The sequence below is a fragment of the Leptonychotes weddellii genome, chromosome 2 (genome assembly GCF_054177405.1).
Source record: "Leptonychotes weddellii isolate Sample4059 chromosome 2, ASM5417740v2, whole genome shotgun sequence".
Classification (NCBI taxonomy): domain Eukaryota; kingdom Metazoa; phylum Chordata; class Mammalia; order Carnivora; family Phocidae; genus Leptonychotes; species Leptonychotes weddellii.
This window is the reverse complement of record NC_138370.1, coordinates 178421731-178449407: the sequence shown is the minus strand read 5'-3', so window position 1 is coordinate 178449407 and position 27677 is coordinate 178421731. Positions and strand designations below refer to the sequence as shown.

General features: G+C 49.2%; 2 protein-coding genes across 13 annotated transcripts in view; one reads left to right on the top strand and one right to left on the bottom strand.

Moving 5' to 3' along the window:
- The window catches only part of PIGG (phosphatidylinositol glycan anchor biosynthesis class G (EMM blood group)), a 56467-nt gene extending 31884 nt beyond the window's left edge, over positions 1 to 24583 (top strand). For 5 of the 12 annotated variants that reach the window (XM_081812842.1, XM_081812846.1, XM_081812838.1 and 2 more), the window contains 3 exons: positions 639 to 948; positions 4671 to 4834; positions 9391 to 15250. In XM_081812842.1, the coding sequence (XP_081668968.1) occupies positions 639 to 948; positions 4671 to 4834; positions 9391 to 9604 (688 nt within the window). In that variant the 3' untranslated portion in view covers positions 9605 to 15250. The other 7 variants (XM_081812841.1, XM_081812839.1, XM_081812843.1 and 4 more) reach the window with 7 other exon arrangements.
- A 353-nt stretch (positions 24584 to 24936) lies between these two features.
- On the bottom strand, positions 24937 to 27309 carry TMEM271 (transmembrane protein 271). Its single transcript, XM_081812855.1, has one exon. It carries the CDS (start codon positions 27292 to 27294, stop codon positions 26164 to 26166), a length of 1131 nt encoding a protein of 376 aa, XP_081668981.1. The 5' UTR covers positions 27295 to 27309; the 3' UTR covers positions 24937 to 26163.
- Between the last annotated feature and the right edge of the window lie 368 nt (positions 27310 to 27677).

The following is a 27677-nucleotide window of genomic DNA, read 5'->3' as shown; positions in this document are numbered from 1 at the left end:
GCCCCTAAAATATTTCTTAACCCTTAATACTTGTTGTGTGCTGCGCACTTTACCTGTGTTCTCTTGTTTAATCCCCAGGACAGCTTATGAAGTGTAGGTACCATTTCTCTTCATTTTAGGAAGGATGAAGCCTTAACTAACTTCCCCAACGGCAGAGCTAGTAAGTGGCAGAGCCATGACTAACCTGGCCCTGACCTTCTCTAGGCCCCACAGTGCGCACTGCACTTGGTTACTTGGTTGCAAACCTGTCTGAATGTGTCTTAACATTGTGAGCTCAGCGACGTTTCTGACAGAGCTTGGCCTTATCCTGCTGCAGTGGTCTGTCAGACCCACCGTGAAGCAGCTGGATGGTTTTTCTTGCACCAGGCTATCCTTGGGCCAAATGAGCGAGATTTCCCAGAAGCCAGTTCCACCACAGAAGTGCACAGAGAGAGGACAGGCCTGCCAGCCCCTGGGCAAGGGGGCTCCTGGGGGGCTGATATGCAGAAGCAGACACCCCCACTTCCACAGAGTCACCCAGGTGGGCAGGTGCTACGGCTTACTTAGCTTAGGTAGACACGTGGTTTTCGTGGGAAGAGTATGTATGAGTTTTTTGAGCTGGTGCTAACGAATCAAACTTGTTTTGCTTTTTTTTTTAGGGGTGTTATTGAAGCTCGTTTTGTTCATGTCTTTGTCCTTGGCATTCTGTTCACGGGCACCAAAGACTTGCTTAAATCTCAAGTCATTGCTGCAGACTTCACAATCAAGACTGTGGGTTTATGGGAGATATATAGTGGATTAGTTCTTCTGGCCGCTTTGCTTTTTAGACCACATAATCTGCCAGTCTTAGTGTTTAGCCTCTTCATTCAGACTATAATGACTAAATTCATCTGGAAGCCTCTGAGGCATGATGCACCTGAGATCACTATAATGCATTATTGGTTCGGTCAAGCATTCTTCTATTTCCAGGTAGGTTTTCATTATTATCATGGATAGAAATCTATTAACTTTTTATATGTCATTTATCTTTTTTCTTTGAGAAAATTTACCATAAGTTGGGAAGTTAGAAAGGTTGTTCGGTGAAGGAACTTTAAGTGTGGTGTGGGGAATGATGCTTAAATCCTGTGTGTATTTGATAGGATAAAATACACTTAGTTATCTAAGACTGACACCTTCGCTATGGATCCAGGAGTGCTTAAGACAGCGTATTAAGCACTGTACGTTGTGTACTGGATCTGTTTACCATGACCCGTTAGGGACACCCATCACAGTTCCATTGCTTTACCTGATGAGGTGATGACTGAACTCTCTCTGCCCGTTCCCCTGGCCATGAGTGCCGAGTGCTGTTGGGTGTCCTCACTTGGTCCTCAGTCCCCTGGGGCCCCGTGGTCATCATGTCTTCTCTCCAATGTTAAAGGGCCCACCAGAGGCAAGTCGAAGCTGCCTCTGGGATGGATCTCAGTATTTGCCCATGTGCTTGGAGCGGCACCTGGACAGGTGGACAGAGGGACCAGCTCCTGGTCTGGGAGGGACTCAGTTCCATCCCAGCCTTCCCGCATCTCTGCCCTGGTTCAGGGGGCCCCACACTCCCCTACCGGCTCCGCACCCTCTGGCAGAGGAACTGTGCACAAGCCCCTGAGCATCTCTGTTGTGTTTTCCCATCTTTAAGGTGAGGATCTGTACTGTCTCTGTGCACCAGGTTCTCCCTCTTTCAGTCCCTGGGGACTTGTGTGGTCTGTGTGTCCCGACAGGTGGGCCTGGGGCTCCTTCCCTGCCCTTCCTACTTCTCCCTCCTTTGCTGGCACTCCTGGTCTCACCCACAGAGCAGGCCCCCCCCACCCCACTGTTCTCTGTCTGTTCCCGGAAGCCCAGAGAGGGGTGCGGTGGAGGGAGTTCTAGAAATCATGTCCTGGAGGATGTGACCTGAGACCCTCAGACCCTCCTTACCATCCATCTCCCCTGGAGGACCCCCGTACTTCTCAGTCCAGCCCTGCACGTGGGTGGCTGGAGCCCCGACACTGGTGTCTGGCACTTCTGAGCCAGATGGCCTCTGGCAGCACCTGCTGTGCCCTGGTCGCACTATAAAATGGGCTACTCCACAGCCGTCTCCCCCTCGGCTGCTGTAAGGATCGAGTAGTGACAAACAGGAGGTAGGCATCCTGTGTAGTCGCTCTCTGTGCTTGCTGGTGTTCCGCAGGACCTATAGGGAAGGCATGACTGGGGTCTGTAGGACCTGGAGAGGGACCGCACCTCCCTGGAGTTGCTGCCCATCCCGGGAGGTGTTGGTGACTGAGGACCGCACTGGCGACCAGCACACAGCGCCTGGGGACGTGCCGGTCAGCTCCGCCCCGGGCAGGCTGGCCTCTGTTGAGCCTCACGGGCTTTCAGCTGTGTGTGTCCCCATGGTGTCAAGCAGCCCTGTCTCAAAGGCCACACCTTTTCTTACCTATCGGAAGAAATGTAAGAGGTCACCAACCTTGTGGATGTGAGGGAACGCAGTTTGCCCAGGAATTCCAGAATGCCCGCTGGGAAGGGGACGAGGTTAAAGGAGGCAGTTGTAAACACTGCACCACGAGCTGCAGAGGAGAGAGGCACGGGTCTGGAGTCTGCTTCTGGGTGAGACTCGCTCTGCCTTGTTGGTAGCGACACACCTGTGTTAAGGTTCTTTCACGCTTGGCCATTCAGTGTAACTGATGTGTTGCCGTAGAAGGACTTCAAGCTTTGCTAAGCATTCCTGCAATTTCTAGATGACCTGTCAGCCTCACAGTCCTCTCTTTGAAAGTCATGCGCAGGCCTCTTCTGGTGGTGGCCTCCGTCTCTGACCACGAGTGCCTGGGTGGGGAATGGGAATGCCATCACCGTGGAAAATCACCACGCCCCTCTCCCGAGTCCAGGCTCCCGGGCACCGTGCTGGACAGCGACCACGTCCAGTGAGCACAGAGGGCACCAGGGGTGTGTGGATAGCCGGGGCTCCTTGCGGGCGTGGTCCTGGCGTATCTGCAGATACGGCCTGGTGCTTGTGGACTGGTCGCGTGGTAGACCCTGCTGGCACACGTGCTGAGAGTCCAGCAGGCTGCCTCTTAGTGCGGAAGAAGAAGGTGGCTGCCGCTTAGGCACCCTGGCCCGCGCTGAGGCCTTGGTGTCAGGAAGACTGACGGAGCCACGGTCGTGCCCTGAGCGAGCAGACCGCCTCACTTTCTGTGTGCTCCTCTGCGGCACGTAGCCACATTCCACGGGGCGGTGACGAGGCATTCCCTCACGGCACACGGTGCTGGAACTTGGCAGCGGAATGCACGTGTCCGATCGCAGCGGCGCCAGTCTGGGCTGGGGGTCTGTCGGCATGCAAAACCAGCACAGACCGCGGCACTTCAGGCAGTGACCAACAGCAGCGCGGGCCTCCCTCGTCTCAACCCTGCCCATAGCCCTTCCGTCACGGTCCCGTCTCCTGGGAGAAGACCTGCAGGCTTGCTGCCCCTCCTTCCTGCCCTCAGCTCGGGGACGCCTGGTCGCACAGGGGTCGGGAGTGTGGCAGCCAGCTGGCCTCCTCTGGGTCTCCGTACCTCAGTGTCCCACCAGTTCACTGAGAGCCACAATGGCACCACGTCAGGACTGTGGAGGATTAAATGAGTAGATGCAAGTAAAGCCCCAGAGCAGGGGACTTCACGGTGTTGGAACCGTGTGTCTGTCGTTGTCGTGCCTCCCCTTGCTGCAGCGCTTGGGACTCTTGTTCTTCCCTCTTCTCAGCAGCTCTGGGGTCTCCTCAGTCTGTAGCGAGGGGCTTCTAAGTAGGAATTCAGTAATCAGGAGAGAACCCAGGCAGCCACGGGCAAAGTGGCTGAAGGGGAAGCTGCACAGTGGAGGTTGCTGTCAGGGGAGGGGCCCGCTGTAAGAGGTGGTGAGGACAGGAGTAAATGCATGTCTTCGAGACATTTGGGAGGTCTGCCACCATGACCTGGCGGCCACCTGCAATGACACAGCAAAGGAGGAGGCAGTGGGGTTCCACTGTCACATCTGTGAAGCCATAAACACCCAGCTGGAGTTGTGTCCTGGGCCATTGATAAGTGGTTCCAGGAGGGGCCTTAGTTGGACTGGGACAGGCAAATGTCAAACTTACAAAGGTCCGGAGTAGCTGAGGAAAAGGACACCAGCAGTGGTAGAGACTGAAAGTCGAGAGAAGAGCTGAATCTAGGAGAGGTTTCCCTTGGATGCAAACCCCACCGTCCTATGCAGGACGAACTATGCATTACCCCCGGGGCTGGGCGGTGACCCACCAGGGTCTCCGGTCTGACACGCCAAGCCCTCCCCGTGACCAGCGTGCCCTGTTCTGCCTAACAGCAGTGTCCACCCATTGAAGGAGCCATTTGGCAACACCACCCCCAGCCTCCCCTTGGCCACCTTGCCTCCCAAGGCCAGGCGCAGCCCTCCAGACAGGTCCCTCAGCACAGGGAGGTCTGTCTCCGGTAGATAGAGCTGAGAGGAGTTTGGAATTTGCCATAGTTCATCATACGACTTTTATTTGTTTAGTTTCTTGGAGGTAGAAGGCATTTCACTTGTTCCTCCCCACCTGGAAGCAAGGCGGGAAGGGGGTGGGCGGGCATCTGGGGCTCCCGTGTGTCCATGTCACCGTGACCGCGTGCGGCTGTTTGTGGTTGCTGGTGGCCACGTCAGTGCTGCGTCTCCCTGTGTTGCAGGGAAACTCCAACAACATAGCCACGGTGGATGTCTCAGCGGGCTTCGTGGGCCTGGACACCTACATGGAGGTCCCAGCTATGTTCCTGACAGCGTTTGCCACGTTCGCGGGGCCTGTGCTGTGGGCCAGCCACTTAGTGAGCTTCCTGAGCTCAGAAACCAGCAGGTGAAGCCCCTTCTTTGTCTTTCAGCACAAAATCTGATGGCAGGTTGACAGTTTGAAGAGAGCATCTTACTCCAGATACAGGGTTCCAAACCCCAAGGGCCAAAAGGTCTTCATCAGTTTTCCTTTCCTTAAATAAGAGTGGACAGTCCAGCATGTAGGCCAGAGGCAGGTGTAAGTGCAGGTCTGTGGCCACCCTGTGTCAGGATGGCTGGGGAGGCTGTGGAGGTATCTAGCTTCAGCTGCTCTCTTCCAGCTCCTACCACGATGTGGTTGCCTGGGGCACAAGAAGGAAAATCTCCTCTGGTTTCCCTGCTTGCTGGTGGCCTCGTTGGGTGGGCCAGGCAGGGAGGGATCTTCTGTTTGGGGCATGAAGACAAGGCATGCTGGCTCTCACCTCCAGGGTCCCTGCTGCAGAGAGGAGCCTGCACAGGCCCAAAGGGCTTCAGGCTTGGTGGCCGTGCCCTGCCCTGCCCTGCCACTGAGAGGCGCCCTCAGGCTCCATGTGGTCCCCCAAACCAATGGGGCAGCCTACGCCACCCTCCTGCCCATCAACGCTCCTTGGTGCTTTCTTACTTGTTTACACATTGGTCCTCCCAGAAAGGCGGCTTCCTAAGGCGGGGACTTCGTGGTCTTTGGGCACCACGGTGACTCAGTGCCTGGGTCCTTCCTGGCAGAGTGTGGCTTGAGTGGTATGTGGGCTGTCTGATTCTGTAAAATGGGGTGATGGTGTTGCCTCCTGAGGTTGAGGGGCCTACGTGAGGAGTGGCACAGGCTACAGGCGTGTGAGCAGCCATGCCGGGTTTGTCAGGGCTCCCCCGGTGCCCCACTCCCAGAAGCGCCTTCCCATTTCTTAAGCCACTTGGTTAACCCACAGGCATGCCTCCCCACCCCCACCCCCACCCCCGCCCGGATGCCAGCATCTTGCTCAGGTGCAGGACCAGCCTCCACATGCTGAGTGGTCCGTGGAACATGCAGGGCGCAGCCAGTTAGGGAGACCCCAGGAGGACACTGTTCCTGCCAAATGTACCCCTGTGTCTCCAGTCTTCCAGGGGGGTGTCACCTAGGGGAGGGCAAGGCTTCCTGTCCCTATTACCCCTCTGGCCCCCACTTCTCTGCCCGCTATTAAAAATGCAGCCCTTGTGGTGGTGACTGTGGACCCCACGTTTGAACCTCCCAGGACATGTTCAGGCCCCACCTCTCAGGATCGCACTTGGGGGTTCCCACATACTTCATGGGATTCCTCTCATCCTCGCCCCAGACCAGCTCCTGGGACCCAAGCCTCAGTGACCTTGACTTCTGCCCCCAAGTTCATGTCCACAAGCCACCATCTTCTGCCATTGTACAGTTGCAGAAGGAGTGAAGAGGAGTGTAGGTGTGAGTGGGGTGACACTCTCAAGTCAAAGTTTAGAGCAAGACAGCTAGTAAAGGCTTCAGCTGTGGAGAGCAGGCTTCCTGCTCTAGAGACCTTCTGGCCTCCCCTCTAAATTGCCATGGTTGATTCTCAGCCTCTCAAATGTGAGAGTCTCTTTCCTCCAGCTGGTTTTCCTGAGCACAAGGGAGATGCCTACGAGTCATCGTGTCCTCCTTGGGCACACACTTTGGGACCGTCTATGATAGACTCCTCTTAGAGTCACTGCTGGTCTGGTGGTCAGCGCTTGCAAGTCAAGGTGCTGCTGGCGGAGCGGAGGGATGTTCAGGCTCTCATTCTGTCTGTGAACCCACGTGGGCCGCAGGACCACCACTGAGCCGTGGGTTCTCTCCCCAGCAGGCTCCCTGACATCTCTGTGACTGGGCTTAGGTCAGCTTGGGAGGCCTCAGTCCTCGTCGGCGCCATCATGTGTTGAGCAGTCGGGGCCACAAGTTGGCCTTGGAGAGCTTATCTGCCACAGTGCCTATGGCTCTGCTCTGCACACCATATCTGCAGCCTACAGATCAACTGAGTGGGTGCGCTGGGGAAGATGAGGGCCAGATAGGGAGAGCCTGGGCTTCTAGGAAGAAGAGCTTCCTTGGTGCTGAAGTCACAATTCGATTTTCCTTGCACTTTCCATCTGTTTATATGGGGGAGAAAAAAAGACAAAGCATTTTTTTGTAAGTAAGCTGAAAGCATTTTAACTGGCTGGAGAGTATTATATGATGTTTTCTTCTCCCTAGTATGATATGATGTTTTCCCTAATTAAGGAGTGTTTCTCTTTTATTTTAGAAAAGGGTTTTCTTGTTCTTTTTTAAAAGCTTAAAACATCAATTTTTACTCATTGGTTTTGGGGGGGAGGGTTCCAAAGTCACGAAAACTAGAGCCAGATAAAAATGGTAGAAAAAGAAAATATTTCTAACGGCTCAAAAACTGGGCCCTGGGTGGTCCATGACCCTTGGCTTCAGTTCTGGAGCCTGGTGGCATGGACAGCCATGATGAGCCAGGCTGCAAGGCCTTCATCCATTTCCCTACAGTGCACGTTGTTCTTTGCTGAGGTTGTGGGAAAGGTGACCCTACTGGGTGTTGCTATGGAAGGAAGAAGCCGAGTCTTCTAAATAGGTGATGTTTGCTTTGTGTGAAATTGAAATGCCAGGAGGGGCAGCATCCTGGGAGCTCCATCTCCCTCATTGTCTGGTCAGCAGGCTCTTGGCTGAGCACAGACTCCATGACACTCCCCAGGAGAGGGGTGGCAGCGCCATGAGCCACAAGCTTCATCCATGAAGCTTTTCCTAAGAGTTTCCCTCACCAGATATTGTTGCAGTGGCCCTTGAGGGAGTTAATAAATAATGCCCCAGGGCCCAGCTCCCTCGAGGTCGTCTGCCTGATGGACTGGATCTTGAGTGGGACCCAAGATGTAGGTGCAAGGATTCACCCCAAGGAGCTCATGGTCTGGTGGTGGTAGCAGAGAGATGAGTCAGTTACCTGCTGAGCATGTCACAGAGGTGAGGTCAGAATGGCTGAGCCCCTGAGTCTGCTGGTGTTGGTCAGGATGGCCTCCTAGGGAAGAGCATGTGGGTAGAAGTAATCACAGCCAGTCAAGGTTGCAGGGGAGGAGCACGTGCACAGGGACGAGGCCACAGGATGGTATGCAAGTAGAAGCAAGCAGAGTGTGTTCCCTGCCAGGGGGCGATGCAACAGCTGGAAAACCCAGCAGGAAGAAAGAATGGACACCAAGGCCCAAGATGGGGAGCCAGTTAGGGCAAGGTGAGGGCACAGCGGGGGCAAGAGCTGTGAGCATGAGGGGCCAGGCATCCTTTGGCCCCTGAGCGGCTGTTGGCACCTTTTGCCGGACATTGAGCACACCGAGGGGATCTGAGTGGCACCAGCTAGTGGCGCTGGGTCGCTAGGCCTAAGGAGCCCCTCTGTGGAGCACATGTGTGCACACACACCCATGCACACACACACACGCTCGCTCTGTACCTCAGGGTCTTTGCTCCCCCTACACAGAACTCCTCATTGCTCACCCTTCATGTCCAGACCCTTCCCAGTGTGAGCATGGTGCCCCCCAGGCTCCCCTGAGCACACAGACCATCTACTCCCCACCCTGGGACTCCAGTAATCCCGGGTCCATGTCCCTATACACGGCCATGCTGATGTGAGTCCTACACAGTGAGGATGGCTGCACGTGTAATGGGGGTCGTGCTTCAGGAAAGGGTGGGCAGCGGTGACGTGTGGCATTTACCGGCCCCAGAAAGGCCACCTACACTCATGCAGTGTTTGAGGGGAAGCGTCAGAACTGGAACTTGGCTTTAACCAGAGCCTGGAAAGCCTGGCCTCTGAGGATTTGTGAGGTGAAGTGAGTGAATGATAGAACTTGTCATTTGGAAGGAAGTTGCCTTCAAGAATAGGTTAGATTGGGACGCCTGGGTGGCTCAGTCGGTTAAGCGGCTGCTTTCAGCTCAGGTCATGATCCTGGAGTCCTGGGGATCGAGTCCCGCATCGGGCTCCATGCTCAGTGGGGAGTCTGCTTCTCCCTCTGACCCTCCCCTCTCTCATGCTCTCTGTCTCATTCTCTCTCTCAAATAAGTAAATAAAATCTTAAAAAAAAAAATAATTAAAAAAAAGAATAGGTTAGATTTATGTAATGATTGTGCCGATGGTTTGAAAAGAAAAAGAGGGCATGCGTGTGCTTGAGAATGCTCTTTTCTGTTAATTTGCTTAGCAAACACTCTCGGGCCAGTGTCCCCAGACCAGATGCCCACTGGGCAGTACAAAGCAGAGCTCAAAACGTGTATCTCGTCCTGTGTGATTTCCTTTTCATTATGTTTCATAACATTTGTGATGCGTCATGTAGTGGTACATGCACGTGATTTTTAAACAAATCTATTGCAAAATTTGGGGATGCACTTTTCGCACATATCTTGCAGGTTGAGGCACTAGAGAGTGACAGGACCGCCGCCTGCAGCTGTTGTCCCCTTGGGTGGGTGGGCTCCTGCCCACCAGACTGACCAGATTGGGTGGGGGCTGTCCCAGGAACAAGAGTTACCATGGTCGTTTTCAAAATAAAAATATCGACTACGTGTGTGTCATGCCTTATATGATGCAAAGTAGCATATACTCATACACATTCCCTTTTTATTAACAGCGGTTCTGCACTGGGTCATGCTTGCTTCTGCTATGCACTGATCTGCTCTTTTCCAGTCTCTGCGTATATCATTTTGGTGACAGCCCTGCGTTACCATTTATTTATATGGAGTGTGTTTTCTCCAAAACTTCTTTATGAGGGGATGCATATCCTCATCACAGCCGCCATCTGTGCATTCTTCACAGCCATGGATCAAACCAACACGAAGTCTTAGACACTGGAGAAACAATGTATTTTTAAAGTCTACGATTCACTTCATGCATTTGGGTAATGAAAAAAAACTCTGTCTAAATGCAAGGACATTCTAAAGAAAATTGTGAATTCTACAAAGTTGAATAGTTGCAGTTTCTTGCACTGCTGTACTTGAATTTAGAGTACATAGTAGTTTAAAAGGTCACTTTAAAATATTTAGTTTGAATATGAATCATATTCCCCTGTTGACAATCACTCCATAAAGTTCTGAACTTTTAATTTCCTCTGGATAATAATTCACTCAAATATCTGTGTTTAAATTGATGAATAAAAAGGTTTCAGGCTTATTGTGGTGTTTGTGGACTTCAGAAAGCCAGGGAACTCTGGGAGAAGGCTTACCTGCTGCTGGAGTTTACCTCGAAAAACCCAGACCCCTTAATGACCCTAGAAACCACTGGAGGTCGCAAGGAGCATTAGTGTGTGTTACATCTGTCAACATTAAGACATTTCAAAAACTATTCGTTGAAAGTAAAGACGTAAACTCATTCCGTCTTAACATAGAATATTTTTAAGAGAAATAACTTTTCCAAAACAAGAATATCTACTGAGGAGAGTGGCATTGTTTTACATTTTTGCACATATCTTTAGTGTCTTAATTGAAGATTAAGTTCTTCAATTAGAGTAGGTTAGATTCTGCATTCAGTCTGTTGTCATACGTGTGTTTGAAGTAGTCACATAGATATGTAGTTGGGAAAGGGAGGAATATTTTATTTTTTATTTAAATTCAATTAATTAACAGTGTATTATTAGTTTCAGAGGTAGAGTTCAGTGACTCATAAGTATTATGTAACACCCAATGCTCATTACATCATGTGCCCTCCTTAATATCCATCACCCAATTACCCCATCCCCCACCCCCCTTCCCTCCAGCAACCCTGTTTGTATCCTATGACTAAGAGTCTCTTATGGTTTGTCTCCCTCTCTGATGAAAGGTAGGAATATTTCAAAATCCTTTTTCTAATCACCGTGGATGCTCTTTTTGGCACTGCACTAAAACATGACAAATGATGGTTCCTTAATGGTTAATTGGAGAAAAAGCAAGTGCATGCACAACAGGTGAAGCCCCATTAAGGTCTGCACCTGAGGTAACAAGATTACCTGGTTGACAAGTTCTCTGTCAGTATAAGATGCCATTGGGGGGAGCTGGGTGACTGTACGTGGATCTTTCTGTATGATTTTTGCAACTTCTTGTGAGATTTACACTATTTGAAAATGAAAGTTATTTTAAAAAGGAAAAGAATAGTTGCAGTGTGGAATCTGAAACCATGTCAGTGCCCTTTGCGTTCTGCTTTATTAAAAGTCACTGCTCTGTACTGTTCCCCAAATGGGTCTGTTACCCAGGTAGGATTCTGTAGCATCATGTGGAAATAACACTTCTCTGCAGATGTTGACACCGTACAGTATTCATTACCAAAAATCACTTGTTACATTGCCAACAGTCTCCTCAGAAAAGTCTTCCAGCATTGGAGGCTCACAGTGGCAGATGCAAGTTCTCCAAAACTCTTTAACTTACATCTTTTAATTTACATAATGATTTGATATTTGTATGCAAAATGGTCACCACTGTCAATCTAGTTAACATCCATCACCACACATAGTTACAATTTTTTCTTGCGATAACAACTTTTAAGATCTACTCTCTCTGAGATACATAATACAGCATCTTAAACTGTAGTCACCATGCTGCATGTTATACCCCCAGGACTTATTTTATAACTGGAAGTTTATACCTTTTGACCCCTATCACCCATTTCACCCACCCTCCACCCCTGCCTCTCTGGCAACCACCAGTCTGTTTTCTGTATCGATGAGCTTGGTTTTTTGTTTGTTTAGATTCCACATATAAGTGAGATCATACAGTATTTGTCTTTCTCTGTCTGACTTGTTTCACTTAGCATAATGCCCTCAGGATCCATCTATGTTGTCACAAATGGCAAGATTTTCTTCTTTGTGTCTGAGTAATTTGTGTGTGTGTGTGTGTGTGTGCGTGCGCACGTCTACATCATGTTTTCTTTATCCATTCATCCATCAGTGGACACTTGGTTTGTCTTCATATCTTGGCTATGGTGAATAATGCTGTTATGAATGCAGGAGTGCAGATATCTTTTTGAGTTAGTGTTTTTGTTTCCCTCAGATAAATACCCAGAAGTGCAATTGGTGTATTATATGGTAGTTCTAGTTTTAACTTTTTGAGGAAACTCCATATCATTTCCACAGTGGCCACATCAATTTACATTCCCTCCCAACAGTGCACAAGGGTTCCCTTTCTCTACATCCTCATCAACACCATTGTTATTTCTTGTCATTTTGACGGGAGAGTGTTTCCTAATGTACAAATATTTAATATTTACAAATATTTAAGTTTTTTGTCACTTTCTAAAATTGTTTTATCTAGTTACAGTACATCTCCCACTTAATAATCCATTCTGAAAATCCATTGTTTCATGCTAAGACACTAACTGGGGATCTATTTTCCATTAGTTTAAATAAAAAACTATGAGAATGCAATACATGTCATACCCAAGCCCCCAACCAGTTCCCTATAATGTAACTACACATAGCAAAATGTCTACATGTAAGTACCAGGCTATCACGTTAGGGAGCAAAATGCTTAAAACTGGTTCCTGGTCATCAAATAGTTAATATGGTTATTAACTGGTGTCTTTTTTCCTAGCTTTTTAAAATAGAAACTTAGGGCGCCTGGGTGGCTCAGTTGGTTAAGCGACTGCCTTCAGCTCAGGTCATGATCCCAGGGTCCTGGGATCGAGTCCCACATCGGGCTCCCAGCTCAGCGGGGAGCCTGCTTCTCCCTCTGACCCTCTCCCCTCTCATGCTGTTTCTCTCCTGCTCACTCTCTAATAAATAAATAAATAATCTTTAAAAATAAATAAATAAAATAAAATAGAAACTTAGAATCATTTTAAGTCATTTTCCTCTCCAATATAAGCATTTAAAGCTATAAATTTCCTCTTTTATTTTCACTATATTTACAAATTTTCATATGCTGCATTTCTATTATCATTCAGTTTGAAATATTTCCTGCTTCACTTTTATGGCCTAGCAGTTGGCTCGTCTTGATGAACAGTCCATGTGCAATAGGAAAAAAAAAAAAAATAGTAGATTCAGCAATTGTTTGACGTGATGTCCTATAACTATTAGGTCAGAGTACTTGTTGTCAGCCAGACCTTCTACATCCTTACCAATTTGTTTTCTACTTATTCTTTCAATTGCCAAGAGGATAGCTAAAATTTCCAGCTGTAATTGTGGATTTATGTGTTTCTTAAATCTGTTAGTTTTTTCTTCATGTATTTTGCATTTCTATACACTAATAATGAAATAGCAAAAAGGAAAATTAAGAAAACAATTCCATTTCCAATTGCACCAAAAGAGAATAAAATACCTACAAGTAAATTTAACCAGGGAAGTGAAAAACCTGTACTCTAAGAACTGTAAGACATTGATAAAAACAACACAAACAAATGGAAAGATATACCATGCTCATGGATCAAAGTAATATTGTTAAAAATGTCCATATTACCCACCCTCCAATTGTACGGATTTAGTGCAATTCATAACAAAATGCCAATTGTATTTTTCCCAGAACTAGAGCAAATATTCCTCAAATTTGTATAGGACCACAAAAGACCTCAAATAGCCAAAGCAATTTTAAGAAAGAACAAAGCTGGAGGTATCACAATCCCAGATTTCCAGATATATTGTGGAGCTATAATAAAAGAGTATGGTACTGGCACAGAAATAGACATAGACCAATGGAACAGGATAGAGAGGCCAGAAATAAAAAGTTTATATGGTCAATTAATCTATCACAAAGGAGGCAAGAATATACAATGGTGAAAAGACATCTATTGTCTCTTCAATAGATGGTGTTGGGAAAACCAGACAGCAACATACACAAGAATGAAACACGACCACTTCCTTACACCATACACAAAAATAAATCCAAAATGGATTAAAAACCTAAATGTGAGACCAGAGGAGAACATAGGCAATACTTTCTTTATTGGCTGTAGCAGGATTTCTCTGGATATGTCTTCTCAGGCAAAAGAAACAGAAGCAAAACTAAACTATGGGGACTGCACCAAACTAAAAACCTTTTGCACAGTGAAGGAAACCATCAACAAACAAAAGGGCAAGCTACTGAATGGGAGAAGATATTTGCAAATGATATATCTGTTAAGGGATTAATATCCAAAATATATAAAGGACTCCTACTACTCAATACCAAAAACAAAAAGATTTTATTTTATTATTTTTTTAAAGATTTGTTTATTTGAGAGAGAGAGAGAGAGTGCATGGGGTGGGGGGAGGGGGACAGAGTGCAGATCCTGACACAGGGCTCAATCTCACGACCCTGAGATCACAACCAGAACCGAAACCAAGAGTCGGATGCCTAACCCACTGTCACACAAGTCCCCCCCCCCAAAAAAAAAAAAAGATTTTAAAATGAGTGGACATTTTTGCAAAGCAGAAACACAGATGGCCAACAGTCTCATGAAAAGATGCTCAACATTGCTAATCACAGGTAAATGCAAATGAAAACCACAATGAGATGTCACCTCACACCAGTCAGAATGGTTAAAAAAGACAAGAAATAGCAAATGTTGGTGAGGGTGTGGAGAAAAGAGAACTCTCATGCACTATTGTTGGCATTGATAATTGTTGCAACCACTGTGGAAAATACAGAATTTCCTCAAAAAATTAAAAACAGAAATACCATATGATCCAGGAATTCCATTCCTAGGAATTTACCCAAAGAAAACAAGAAACTAATCCAAAAAGTTACATGCACCCCTATGTTTATTGCAGCATTAATTGCAGTAGCCAAGATACGGAAGCAACCTAAATGTCCGTTGATAGATGAATGGATAAAGAAGATATGGTATATATACATATTAGAATATTACTCAGCCATAAAAAAAATGAAATTCTGTTATTTATGACCTAGAGGGTACTAAGTGAAATATGCTAGCAGAGAAAGACAAGTACCATATGACTTCACTTACATGTGGAATCTAAAAAACAAAATAACAAAAACAGAAACAGACTCATAAATACAGAGAACAAACTGGTTGCCAGGGTGGGATGTGTAGGGACAGGGCAAATAGGCAAAGGAGATTAAGAGTACAAACTCCCAGTTATAAATGAGTCAAGGGGATGAAAAATACAGCATAGGGAATATAGTCCAATAATATTATAATAACATTGGTGACAGATGGTGACTACACTTATTGTGGTGAGCATTGCATAATGTGTAGAAGTGTCAAATCACTATGTTGTACATCTGAAGCTAATATAACATTGTATGTCAACTATACTTCAATAATAAAATTTTTAAATATTTTTAAAACCTGTTATTAGACACGTACATGTACATTGATATTTGTTCTGTCTTCCTGATATATTTACTTTATATCATTGTGAAATCTACTTTATCTCTGGTAATACTCTGTCTTAAAGTCTATTTTATCTGATATTAATACTGCCACTTCAACTTTCTTTTGATTAGTGTTTGCATATAACTTCACCCTTTTGATTACAACCTACTCTGTCTGTATTTAAAGTGTATTAAAGGCTCTTTAACTCAAAACTTAGGTCCTCTTCTTTTACCCAGTCTAACAGTCTCTGCCTTTTAATTGGAATATTTAGTCCACTTACATTTAATGTAATTATTTGTAGTGTTGGATTTAGAGCTGTGACTTCTCTATTTGTTTCACTTTTTGTCACTGTTGTCATTTATTTCTTTCTTGCCTTCTTTAGATTAATTTAGTACTTTTTAGTATTATATTTTATTTTCACCATAGTCTTTTATAAAAAAAAAAGGCATCTTTTAGAATAGTTTTAGATGCACAGAAAAATTCATTGGGAAGTACAGGGAGTTCTCATATTACAGTCCCCCCACACAGAGCTTCTTTTATTAATGTCTTGCCTAAGTGAGGTACACTTGTTACAATTGGTGAGCCAATGTTGGTACATTATTATTAGCTGAAGTCTATAGTTTACATTAGGGTTCACTCTTTGTCTTGAATATTTTATTAGTTCTGAGAAATGTGTAATGACATGTATCCACCATTATATTATTATATAGAATAATTTTACTGCCCTAAAAAATCCCCTGTTCTCCACAGATTCATCCCTCCCTCCCGCAAACCCTTGGAAACCACTGATCTCTTTACTGTCTCCATAGTTTTTTCTTTTCCAGAATGTCATACAGTTGGAATCATACAGTATATATGTAGCCTTTTTTTTTTAAGATTTTATTTACCTATTTGAGAGAGAGAGCACGAGCAGAGGGAAGGGGCAGAGAGAGAGGGAGAAGCAGGCTCCGTACTGGGAGCCCGATGCGGGGCTCGATTCCAGGACCCTGAGATCATGACCCGAGCCGAAGGCAGGTATTTAACCCACTGAGCCACCCAGGCGCCCTATATGTAGCTTTTTCAAACAGACTGGCTTCTTTCACTTAGCAATATACATTTAGTTTCTCTGTATCATCTCATGGTTTAGCTCCTCTCTTTTTTTTTTTTTTTTTTAACAAAGATGATCCATGTGCCAGGAGGATAAGATGACTGCCTGTCTGTTTGCCTGGCATGGTCTTGGTTTGTCTTATTCATTCATTCAGTCAGTCAGTCAGTCATTCATTTTTGAGAGAGATGGGGAAGAGGCAGAGGGAGAGAGAGAATCTTAAGCAGACTCCACATCCAGCGCAGAGCCCAAGCCCAGTGCAGGGCTCCATCTCACAACCTTGAGATCATGACCTGAGCTGAAATCAAGAGTCGAGTGCTTAACTGACTGAGCCACCCAGATGCCCCTAGCTCATTTATTTTTAGAGAAATATTCCACTGTCTGGAAGTACCACAGTTTACTTATCCACTAACCTATTGAAAGAGCTCTTGGTTGCTTCCAAGTTTTGGCAATTATGAATAAAGCTGCTATAAACATCTGTGACTGGCCAGTGTCACTTAACAAGAATTCAGCCCCACTTCCTGCCCATGAAGATCTTGGGACAGAGTGTGCAGCTACATGCAGGGACCTGAAAGGAGCAAGGGGAGATCCCCAATATTGACTTGCAGAGACCCACAGAGCCCATGTCAGGAGGGGATGAGGACTTGGGAAGGGAGGCCCATATGAAAAGGAAGCCTGGATTACTTGCCTACATAGACATATACTTTTACTTTTGTCAAAAGTTGGGGATGACTTGGCCACAGGTTCATGGAAAACATCAGTCAGTTGTTAATTTCAAGGAAAACAAGAAAGACACTGTCATCATGGAACATTGTATACTTCACCTGTGGACAATGTCTATGATCTTAATAAAGTAGAATACTAATTTGGCAAAAAAAAAAGGGGGGGGGAAGCCAAAACTCTACTGGCGGTGTGGGGAGAAAGGGTTGTGTATCGAGTTGGGGGTGTAAGTTCAATAGTAAGAAATCAGTAATCATGCCCAAAATTGAAATAATAAGAATTTCATTGTAAGTCATTGTTTTCTATAAATACAGAGGCATATTACCAAAGAGAGTGGTTGTTCATAGGGGTGGAAATATGGAGTAGGAGAGTGAAAAAATAGTACAACTGACTGAAACTAGATGCATTATTAGCTTGATCTGAAATTGAAATATATGAGTGTAATTGACCACAATACCAGATTAATCTGGAAAAAAATGACCATGATGATGAGACAAAGATGCTGATGGAACTCAGTATCCCTTTATACAAAAATAAAAACAAACAAAAAAAACCTCTTAGCAAACTACAAATAGAAGAAAACACCCTTAATGTATTAAAAGGTATCTACCAAGATCCCTGGTAAGCCCCATACTTAGTGACTTCAGTCCCGTCATCCCCACCTCTACTCAAGTTTGTGTGGGAGATCTTAGAACACTTGGGACAGAAAACATGCAGAGGGCTTGGAGAGCAAGAAGCAAAGCCATCAATAGTCCCAGATGATATTGGAAATAGACAAGTTATTAGAACTGAGAGGAAATGTTCGCAGTGTTGCTGGGGACAAGATCTGCATGCCAGGTCAACAATTGTCTTTAAACCAGACAAGTAGAAAATGTAGTTTTCAAACACCATTGACAATAACCACAAAACTTGAAATGCATCTCAGGGAAAATCTGACAAAAGTCATGCAAGGTATTTACAGAGAAAAATATTAAACTGTATTGACAGACATAAAGGAAGACCCAAATAAGTGAAGAAATAGACACAGTTAAAGAAGGATGGACAGGCTCACAATTGTCAGGGTGGCATTCCGCCCAAATTAACCTGCAGATCCGACATAGTTTTAGTCCACATCCTGACAAGGCTCTGCGTGCCACGCGACAGTCTCATCTGTGGAAAGGTCCAAGAAGACACTGAACAAGCAAATACAGATGCCTCCCTAGCAATAGTGGAAATGCAAGTGAGAACAGCAAGATACCATTTCCCAACAAAAAAGACAAAGCGAGGGTGATGCTGAGAGAGGGGGCCAGGGCGTTTACTGCTCAGGGCCCTGTAACTCTAGGAACCCTGTCTCCACACTGCACAGTGCAGAGTACCCAGCAGCTCCTGGCAGAGCTGAAATGCACATGTCCCACGATCACACCTAGGTGTGGGACCCACAGAAACAAGAGGACAGGTAAAGGATTTCGTTGCTGTGTGGATTATGAAAGTGAAAAAGGGAGTAATCCAGGAGTGTCTCAGTAGAGGAATGCTAAAGAAGCTGCGGTTTATCTACACAACGGAATACAACACGTCAGTTAGAGTAAATACGCCAGAGGTACAGGGAACACCACGAATCAATTTCAAATATGTAATGCTAAGTGCAAAACAGCATATTGCATGAAGATTAACTATAGTATGATACCATTATATGAAGTTTAAAAACATGCAAAAACAGTACTGTGTAAATGGTGCGTGGACACACACTTTTGTGGTAGAAGCACTAAAATGTTCCTGGGAATGACCAACAGGAGATGAGGGGTGGTCCGAAGGTCAAGGGGGAAGCTCTGGCTGCTCCTGTAATACCTTATATATTTAAAAATAAAAGAGAAGGGGCGCCCAGGTGGCTCAATCTGTTGAGCGTCTGCCTTCGGCTCAGGTCATGATCCCAGGGTCCTGGGATCGAGTCCCACGTCGGGCTTCCTGCTCGGCGGGGAGCCTGCTTCTCCTTCTGCCGCTCCCCTGGCTTGTGTTCCCTCTCTCTCTGACAAATAAATAAAATCTTAAAAAAAATAAATAAACAAAAAGAGAAATATGGACCAAATATTGGGAATAACATTTTAAACCATTACAATTTTAAAATTTGAGGGTTTTGTTTTGATGGCAATGCAAACTGAATCCAAATGGTGCATATACGTGTGTCATTTCTATGCAATACTTTAACATTTTCCCTTATCAAAATAAAAGAAGCGTGTAAGAGAAGAGGCTATTCTAAGACCAGTAGGCAGCCATTCTACACATGCAGCTATTGAGCATTTGAAATGCAGCTGATCCAAACTAAGATGTGCTCTATGTGCAAAATACAACCAGATTTCCAGACTTAGTGTGAAAAAAAAAACAAAAAACGAAGGTAAAATCTCTTTACCCTCTTGTTCTCCCCAGAACGAGCACAGGCACTTGAATCAGGGCAAGTGGCAGGTTAGGGAGGGTGGGGCACCCTCTGGAATTCGGCATCTGGCCTGGCTGACGGCTGTTGAATGAAACACCGGATAAGCTGAGTTAGCAGGGTGCTGAGTTGAAGAGCTTGGAGATGGGTGTGTGCAGGGCGTGTGGACAGGATTCCGGGGTGAGTGAGGGGGTGGGGGTGAGGCCATTCAGCCAAGAAGGGAAGATGTCGAATTTGGGGGAAAAGCTGAGTTGAGGGCTCTAAGGGACCCTGAGGGGGGTAGAGAGCAGGCCTTTGGCTGTAAGCACCCAGAGGTCTGGAAGCACATGTCATGCTACCCACCCCGTATCTGGGTTTACAAAACTCCCACAAATGCTGCTTAGAAACAGACCCTTGGGCCTGCCTTGCAGTTAGAACAAGGCCGAGGTCCCAGGCACCGGGAGAGGCTGAGTTCAGGTGGCAGCTCCTACACCGGCTCCATCCCGGGCAGAACTGAGTTCCCCAAGTCTCAGTTTTCTCACCTATGAAGTCACTGTTCCCAGGGTTAAAGGGGCAGAGAACCTAAAGTGCCCAGCCCATGCTGAGTGCTCCAGCACTCATTAAGTTAGCCATTAATCAGGCGATGCCCACACCACGGACAAAGATGGTGGTGTGTACTCCAGCTTCCCCGTGGAATCCCGGGGTCTGGGCTGCAGTCTTCAGAAACCCTTGTTGGCTGGGCAAGTGAGGGTGAGGCCTCTGGCAGCTGGCAAGGCCTTCTTCCCACCCCCCACCCCCAGCCTCAGGGATGGATGGGGTTGGCAGAGAGGTGAGGGAGGGCAGTGAGCTCATGGCTGGGGGCGGCTCCACAGTGGAGAACTGAAACAATGCATTTAGGGAAAAATAACCCAAGTTACACCAAAAAGGCAAGAGGGACTCTCATGGGCATGCCCAATGGGATAAGTGTAGGAATGCAGAGCAGACACTGTCCTGCCAGTGAATTTAGGGGAGATCCCAGCAAAGGTGATGTCCCAGCTGAGCCAGGAAAAGGGAACACAGGGTCAGGGGACAGGGGACCAGCATTCTCACAGAATGAGAACCCGTGAACCAAGGCTGGAGGTGAGAGAGTAGGCAGAAAGAAAGCTCCTAAGATGAATAAGACAGACGCTGACCCAAGGTCCTGCAAATGTCCTGAGGTAGAGAGGCCTAGAAGAATCCCTGTCAGAGGGGGAAGGTCACTTTCAAAATAGCCTGGGGTCCTGAACCCTTTGTCTCCCAGTTGGACTGGCAGCCCCCCCACCTCCCGGGCACTGAGGCCACTCCTGCCCCAACCCTGCATAGAGGGGAGAATGACATATGCCTGTCTGGATTTGCAAAAGAATGCAGTTATTGTGGCTGTTATCTCAAAATATTTGCAAATATAGCACATATAACTTATTTTCAGAAAGTTTTTCCCCTTGGGCAATTAATTTTAATGTTTCAGCTTTTTTTAGAATATTCATCTGGATGATCTATTCAGGTCTGATGAGGGCTCCAACAGCTTCATTCTCGCACAGCATGTCCCAGGCAAGGAGTGCTGGTACTCTGAGGTCCTCAGCAGCTAGCCCCGCACAGAAAGGCATAAATGTTTCCTGCAGGAAAGAATGAGCAAACCGCAAACCTCAACTGAGCTTTGCACTGAGTTCAGTATTGTCCCCCCAAAGGTTTGGTCCACCCAGAGCATGGCCTTATTTGCAGATCACACTGGATTACAGTGGGACCTAAATTCAATGAGAATCCAATGAGAATGTCCTTGTAAGCCACAGTGGAGGGCACACGGGGACACACGGGAAGGCCGCATGAAGACGAGGCAGAGATTGGAACACCAGGAATCGCTAGGAGCTACCAGAAGCCAGGAGAAAGGTCTGGAATCGATTCTTCCTCGGAGCTTCCAGGAGGACCCAACCCTGCCGACACCTTGATCTCAGGCCGCAGACTGTGAGAGAAGGCACCCAGTTTGTGGTGATTTGTGACGGAAGCCATGGGCAACGAATTCACGCTCCAGGGGCCTGTGGTGGTCCAGGCCCACAGTACCAGCCCCGCACTTTGCTCAAGAGACACACCCTCCTTCCTCTCCCGATCAGCTCATTCTGCTTTCCCTGCTGCACACCCAGGATCCGATGTTTGCCACACTATTTATTCATAGAGACCTACCAGATTGGAGCCTCTGGGCAGGTTGTCCCCAGCCCCTGGTAGCTCACAGAGAAGGCTGAAGGGTCAGGTTGGGCCAGGTCCACCAGATTTTGCTTCCTTCAGGAAAAGGGCAGTTCTTGAAGAGCAGGTTCTGACTAGGATAGCATGATCTGACCCATGTTCTAGGGAAATGATGCACCGGGAGTTGAGGAGAAAGGGATCAGGCTGGTGGTTTAGGAAAAGGGTAAGGACCACAGCAGGTACTCAAGGCCAAATCTGGGGCCTGGGTGTTGGGGAGAAAGGCAGGTGAGGTGGGGTACCCCTCCAGGTGCCCCCAACAGAACCAGGGCTGAGGCAATGCGGGGCCAGAGTGGTCTCTGTCCACCCACCTCCCTGTTCTGCACATCCCGGGGAGATCTGGCCACGCTTGGCCACAGTCTTGAGGGTCACGACAAGACCCATGCAGAGACAAGGAGTAAAGGGCTGTTTGTGTGCTTAAAGGAATGTGTTGTGCTTTAACACAGATTTTATTGATCCCAAAGTGACAAGACATTTTATTGACATTCTGTTGATAAATGGCAGATAAAAAGGCAAAACAGAGATCCGGGCTTCTCTAGATGAAACTCCCATGTATAAATAGAGTCCCCTCTAAACATGGAGATTTTAAGACAACTGTTATAAACACAGCTCTGGGAACCACCAGGTTTTCTCCTGCCACCCCAGGAAGTCCTTAGAGAATTCAGATTGGGGACACAATGATTCATGAATACTCTTTTCCTAAGTTCATTTTTTCCCCGTTTTGTTGGTGTTCTGTTCCTGTCAGTCACTGTGTTAAAGAGTGGCAAATCAAGCACATATTGGATCACCTGGAAAGTCAACCAGTTGGCATTAGACTGCTGCTCTGCCTCATGGAGAAATAGGTACATAGGTATATAAAGTTTATCCATAACTATATGCCAGAATTCACTTTTCCTAAGGTTTCTGTCATTTATTCACTTTCTTTCTTGATGAGAAATCCGTGCTTTGGGGCAATAATAACCTTGAGGGCACCCCAGGACAGCGTGCCATGCAGGCAGCCCTCGCTCAGAGGGGGAGTTGAGCTGAAGGTGACATCAAAGAGGTCAGCACCGACAAGCCGTGGCAGGTGTCTATGCAACACAGACCCACCTAAGCACCTGGGAGCTCAGCCTTCCGCACCCACTGGCACCGATGCCAGGGCAGCTCACGTGTGGCTTGCTGTGCTGTGCTGGCAGCCAGGTGAGGGCCCACCCCCACTCTCTCCCCCTGATGCAACAGAGTGTGCAGGCCCCCACGCAGCTCAGCACCCACCAGCTACCCTCCAGGGCATGCTCCCCATGTGCAAACCCTACAACACTGCAAGGGGTTGGTTGTGCCAGTCTGCAGCCCGGCCTCTCCAACCCAGACAGGCTCTACCTGGAGCCCTGGATGCCACGGGCAGGGCTGCTGGCCTGGCCCTCAGACGCTTCTCATGAGGCAGTGTGTGTCTGCATGCATGTCTGTGCATGGATGTGTGCACACGTGAGCCCCTCAGCAGGGCTATGGCCCCTCAGACCTGCCCTCCATCCTCCAGTCAAGAACTACTGAGCACCCGGGGCGCCTGGGTGGCTCAGTTGGTTAAGCGACTGCCTTCGGCTCAGGTCATGATCCTGGAGTCCCAGGATCGAGTCCCGCATCGGGCTCCCTGCTCGGCAGGGAGTCTGCTTCTCCCTCTGACCCTCCCCCCTCTCATGCTCTCTCTCTCTCATTCTCTCTGTCTCAAATAAATAAATAAAATCTTTAAAAAAAAACCAAACAAACTTGGGCGCCTGGGTGGCTCAGTTGGTTAAGTGACTGCCTTCGGCTCAGGTCATGATCCTGGAGTCCCGGGATTGAGTCCCGCATCGGGCTCTGACCCTCCTCCCTCTGACCCTCCTTCCTCTGACCCTCCTCCCTCTCATGCTCTCTGTCTCTCATTCTCTCTCTCTCAAATAAATAAATAAAATCTTAAAAAAAAAAACAAAACCTAAAACTTACAGGAAGTAGAATGGACGTGCATGAGAAGTGAGTGCCGCGAGGCAGGTGCCCGTCAAGGCGTGGGAGTGGTCCCCAGGAAGTCAGTCCTAATTCAAAGGAAGCTCAGTAGCTTCATAATTCCCCACTCATGTCCCTGACATCTTTGGAACAATGTAAGTTTAGGGAGACTTGATTTTATTTCCTCTAATAAACTCTAAAAAATAAAACCCTGGTATCCCACATCATTATATCAGCCTCTATAAAGTGGAGTTAACAATATTTGTGGAGTTAGAAACACTCGCACCTTGAAAAATCTCATCTAGTCTATCGGTCACATAGAAGTTCGCCTTCTGTGGGGAAAAGCAGCTGCCGACGCACCCCCAGATGCTCCCTGCTGCCCTGGCCAGATGACCACACAGATGGTGCGATGTTCCGGCTGGCTCCTGCGCTGGCCTCACCCACCTCACCCCCCTCTGCCTTCTGTTCTATCCCAAGAAATGTCTGAAACTTTAGAGAGGTCACTGGTTTTGATTGCAAATTTGGAAGATTCATAAGGCAGATAACATTTTAAGGTGTACAAATTAGTTTAAGATGGAACACTTCAGAAAATAAGAAGGATACTGGGAGGTCTGACATCTTGTGTCCATGCTGTTTGCCCTGTTGGGGTGGTCCCTGCCCAGGCCTTCCCACCGTGTGCCCGCCCATCCAGGATACACTGGCCTAGCCACCTCTGCTGTGTAAGCTCCGGGGGGTCAGCCTGGCAGCTGTCTACGAGACCTCTGCTCCAGGAGTGGGGAGCATTCCTGCTCAGGAGGCAGGAAACACCTGGCAATTCCTTCTTGATCTGACTTAGGTAGATGGGAAAAAGTATCTCAAAACCCACTTTTGCTGCCAAGTATCGTATTTTCTGCATAAGGTTGATGGTCAGTGGGCTGGTGATGCAGGGGCATGAGAGGGACCAGGCTGTGAGGACCAGCAGTGGGACTAGCTGGGCCCTGCACTCAACCTGACTGAATCCAGAGGCTGAATATGGGCCAATATCTGAATAGAACTGTGGATGAGAACCTACTAAATTGGCTGTGAGTCATCCTCTTTCCTCAGGTGGCATCAACATAACAAGGAGGAAACACTGGCCTGTTGCCTCTGATCAGACCCCCATGTTACACAGGAATTGCCCGAGCATCAGCGTGATGGGCTTGTCACCTCCATGGATCAAGTGCTTACGGGTGACAGGTCTCCTCCACTCCTCTGCATGGATGTGGGACCTCCTCTCTCCAGTAGCCTCCGCTGCAGCTGGGCAGCCCAGCCAGGTCCCAGCTGGGATGGGGGCCTTGGTTGTCTAGGTATAGGGAACTCTGGTTTTGTGCAAGATACCTGTGAGCTGAGGAGAAGTCTCACCCCAGAGCCTGGACTTGGAAACTCCGCCTTCATCCCTTAAATCTGACTACATTCCCACAATTAGAAGTGAACCCTATACACTATAAAGATATTACACACGATTTATTTAGCTTTTCTCACCTAGAGTGTTTTGTGTGGTGCTCACCCCCTGGCAGAGCACTGGGTGGGTCCACACCTCCCTTCGCAGGAGACACACACTCTTCAGGCCAGGGTGGGGCTCTGCTCCAAGCACCTTAAGAATTATCGGCATTCCTGTCTGGCGCCACAATTCCAGCACGTACAGTTGAATTACCTTTTCCCCAAGACTCTGAGCCAGCCTGGCTCCCAGCCAGCCCACCAGACTGGATGGAAACACGTTTTGCTGTCACCTAGAATGCATTTCATATCGTGTGTGTAAGTATGCACACATACGTATACCCTAAGGATATAAAAGTATGACCTTCACATCAATTAAGGCTATTTAAGGGGTGTATTTTTAAATGAAATGCTATAATATGCAAAATTACCAGATTAATGAATTAATTAACAGGAAAATAATCTTTGCCAGAAAAACTATGACTGTGATTTTCCAAAATAGGATTGGATTGTTCATATATATTAACCAAAAATAAGCTCAGCTTTGCAGTAGAAACCCCACTGCCAGTTTCCAAAAAAAGAAATGTCTGAAAGTTAGCTTTAGGAAGAGGTTGGATGGAGTCAACCACCTAGCAGAATACAACTGTTCAAATTCAACATTTGACCAACTTCAACCATTTGCCCCAAACTGATTCGTGTGTCGACACCCCCTAACTCCAATTTGATGAATATCTCCAATAACATAGCAATTAATTTAACAAAGGAACTAACCAATTTTAAATTGCAATAAATTTACCAAACATTTTCACTGTTTATGGAGAGCTTTACAGTAAGAAAGTATCAACAAAAGCAGGCACATCCGTGTACAAAGTGTTGCTGCTGGGTGCTTTTCCGCTTCTGCCAACCCTAAAGTACCAGCTGCTCTGTCTTTCTGTCCTCTCAGCGAGGGTTCCTCCCGCGAAGTCACCCTCGCTCTCTGAACTCTCTCACCCTGGACCGGACTTGCCAAAGAGAAGTGCGATGGGGGCGAGGCAACCCCAAAACATTTATTGTAAACTTTAAAATGGAATCCGGATACGAACAGACACAGAAAAGAAGAGAAACCTCCCAGACACAGAAATGATAATAGTGAAGGACCGGTCTCGCGGCGAGGAGCCCTCGGCGACGCGAGGCCGGTCCGCCCCTGAAGGTGCAAAGCCCAGGGCGTCCCTCGCTGCGGTGGCCGGGCGGGGCGGCGCGCGCGGGCTCGAGCGCGGTCCGTCTGGGGTGGGCCCGGGGACTCAGCAGGCCCGGCTTGGCTCCCACGGGCGCCCCGCCTCGCAGGGCGGCCGGCAGCAGTAGGGGTAGGAGGCGTTGAGGTCGGGATCCGAGGGCGCGTACCCCGGCAGCTCCACCGACGGGTGCCCCCCGCAGCACACCTCCACACCCGCCTCGTCGAACGCGTGGAGGACGCCCACGTTGATGTAGGAGACTGCGTGGTGCGCCGCGAAGCCCGCGCAGTCCCCCGGGGCGGCGAAGTCCGACTCCTCCGGGGACAGGATGGAAGCCTCGCTCGGCCGCGGCTGCAGCCGCCGCCCCCGCCGGCCCCGCCGGCCCCGCCGCGCCCGGGAGGCCGGCGGCTGCGCGCGGAGCCCGGGGCCGCCGCGGGGCCGCGCCAGGGCCCGGCCTCCCCTCCGCCGGCCGCGCCGGCCGCGCCGAGCCTGCGACGACCTGTAGTTCTTGACCAGCAGGAGGCTGAGCAGGCCCAGGAGGCACTCGAGCGAGTTGAAGACGGTGGAAAGCACCAGGCCACGCTGGTAGTCCTTCAGCTGGCGGCACTTGGCGGACGTGGCGCTGTCCAGGGTGCTGCGGGCGCGCGGCGCGCCGGGGGCCGGGCCGGGGGCGGCGGCCGCGGGACCAGGGGCAGGGCCGGGGGCCGCGGCCGGCGCGCGGGGAGGCAGACAGTAGTGGGAGTACTTGCGTTCTACTAGGGACACGGTGTCGCCGTCGATCACGGCGCCCGCGAAGGCGCTGAGGACCCCGAGCATGAAGACGAGAACGCCGAGCAGGAGCAGGTTCTGGCTGTTCACTGGCCCTGAGGGCCCGGCTGCGGCCCCCGGCTCTCCCGGCGCAGCCTCTGGAGCCCCTGCCTGGGCCGCAGGGACCCCAAGCCCCGGGCCCGGCCCCGGCCCCGCGAGGGGCGCGTCCCGGGGCCCGCAGCAGAGCAGGGCGGCGCCGAGCAGCGAGAGGCCGGCGGCCAGCAGCAGCCCCGAGTAGAAGGCGCCGGCGGCCGCCCCCAGCCGGAACGGCTCCCCGCGCAGCTCCGAGCCCAGCGAGAAGCACTTGAGGCCGACGGCGGCGGCGCTGAGCGCGCAGGCGAGCAGGAGGCAGGAGGAGAGCGCGGCGCAGGCCCCGCGGACGCTCCACTTCATCCTCCGCGCCCGAGCCGGCCCGCACCCCGCGCGCCCGCCGCCGCCCGCCGCCGCCCCCGCCGCCTGCGCCTCCTCCCGGCGCCGCGCGGCCGGACCGCCGGCCTCCTCCTCATCCTCCCGCGTCCTCCCTGGCCCGCGCCGCCGCCGCCGGAGTCCGCATCCTCCGCCTCCCGCCGCCGCCGCGGCCCCGCGCCGGGAACCGATGCGGCGCGGAGGACCGCAGGGCGCGCGCGCCCCCTCCCCAGCCCGCGGCGCCCCTCCCTGGACGCTCCACTCCCCCCACCCCACCCGCGGCCCCGTGAGCCTGGCCCAGGCACCGCCCTCCTCCGCCCCCCCCCAGCCCCCGCAGCCCCTAGGACGCCCCTCTGCCGCCTCCCCAAGAA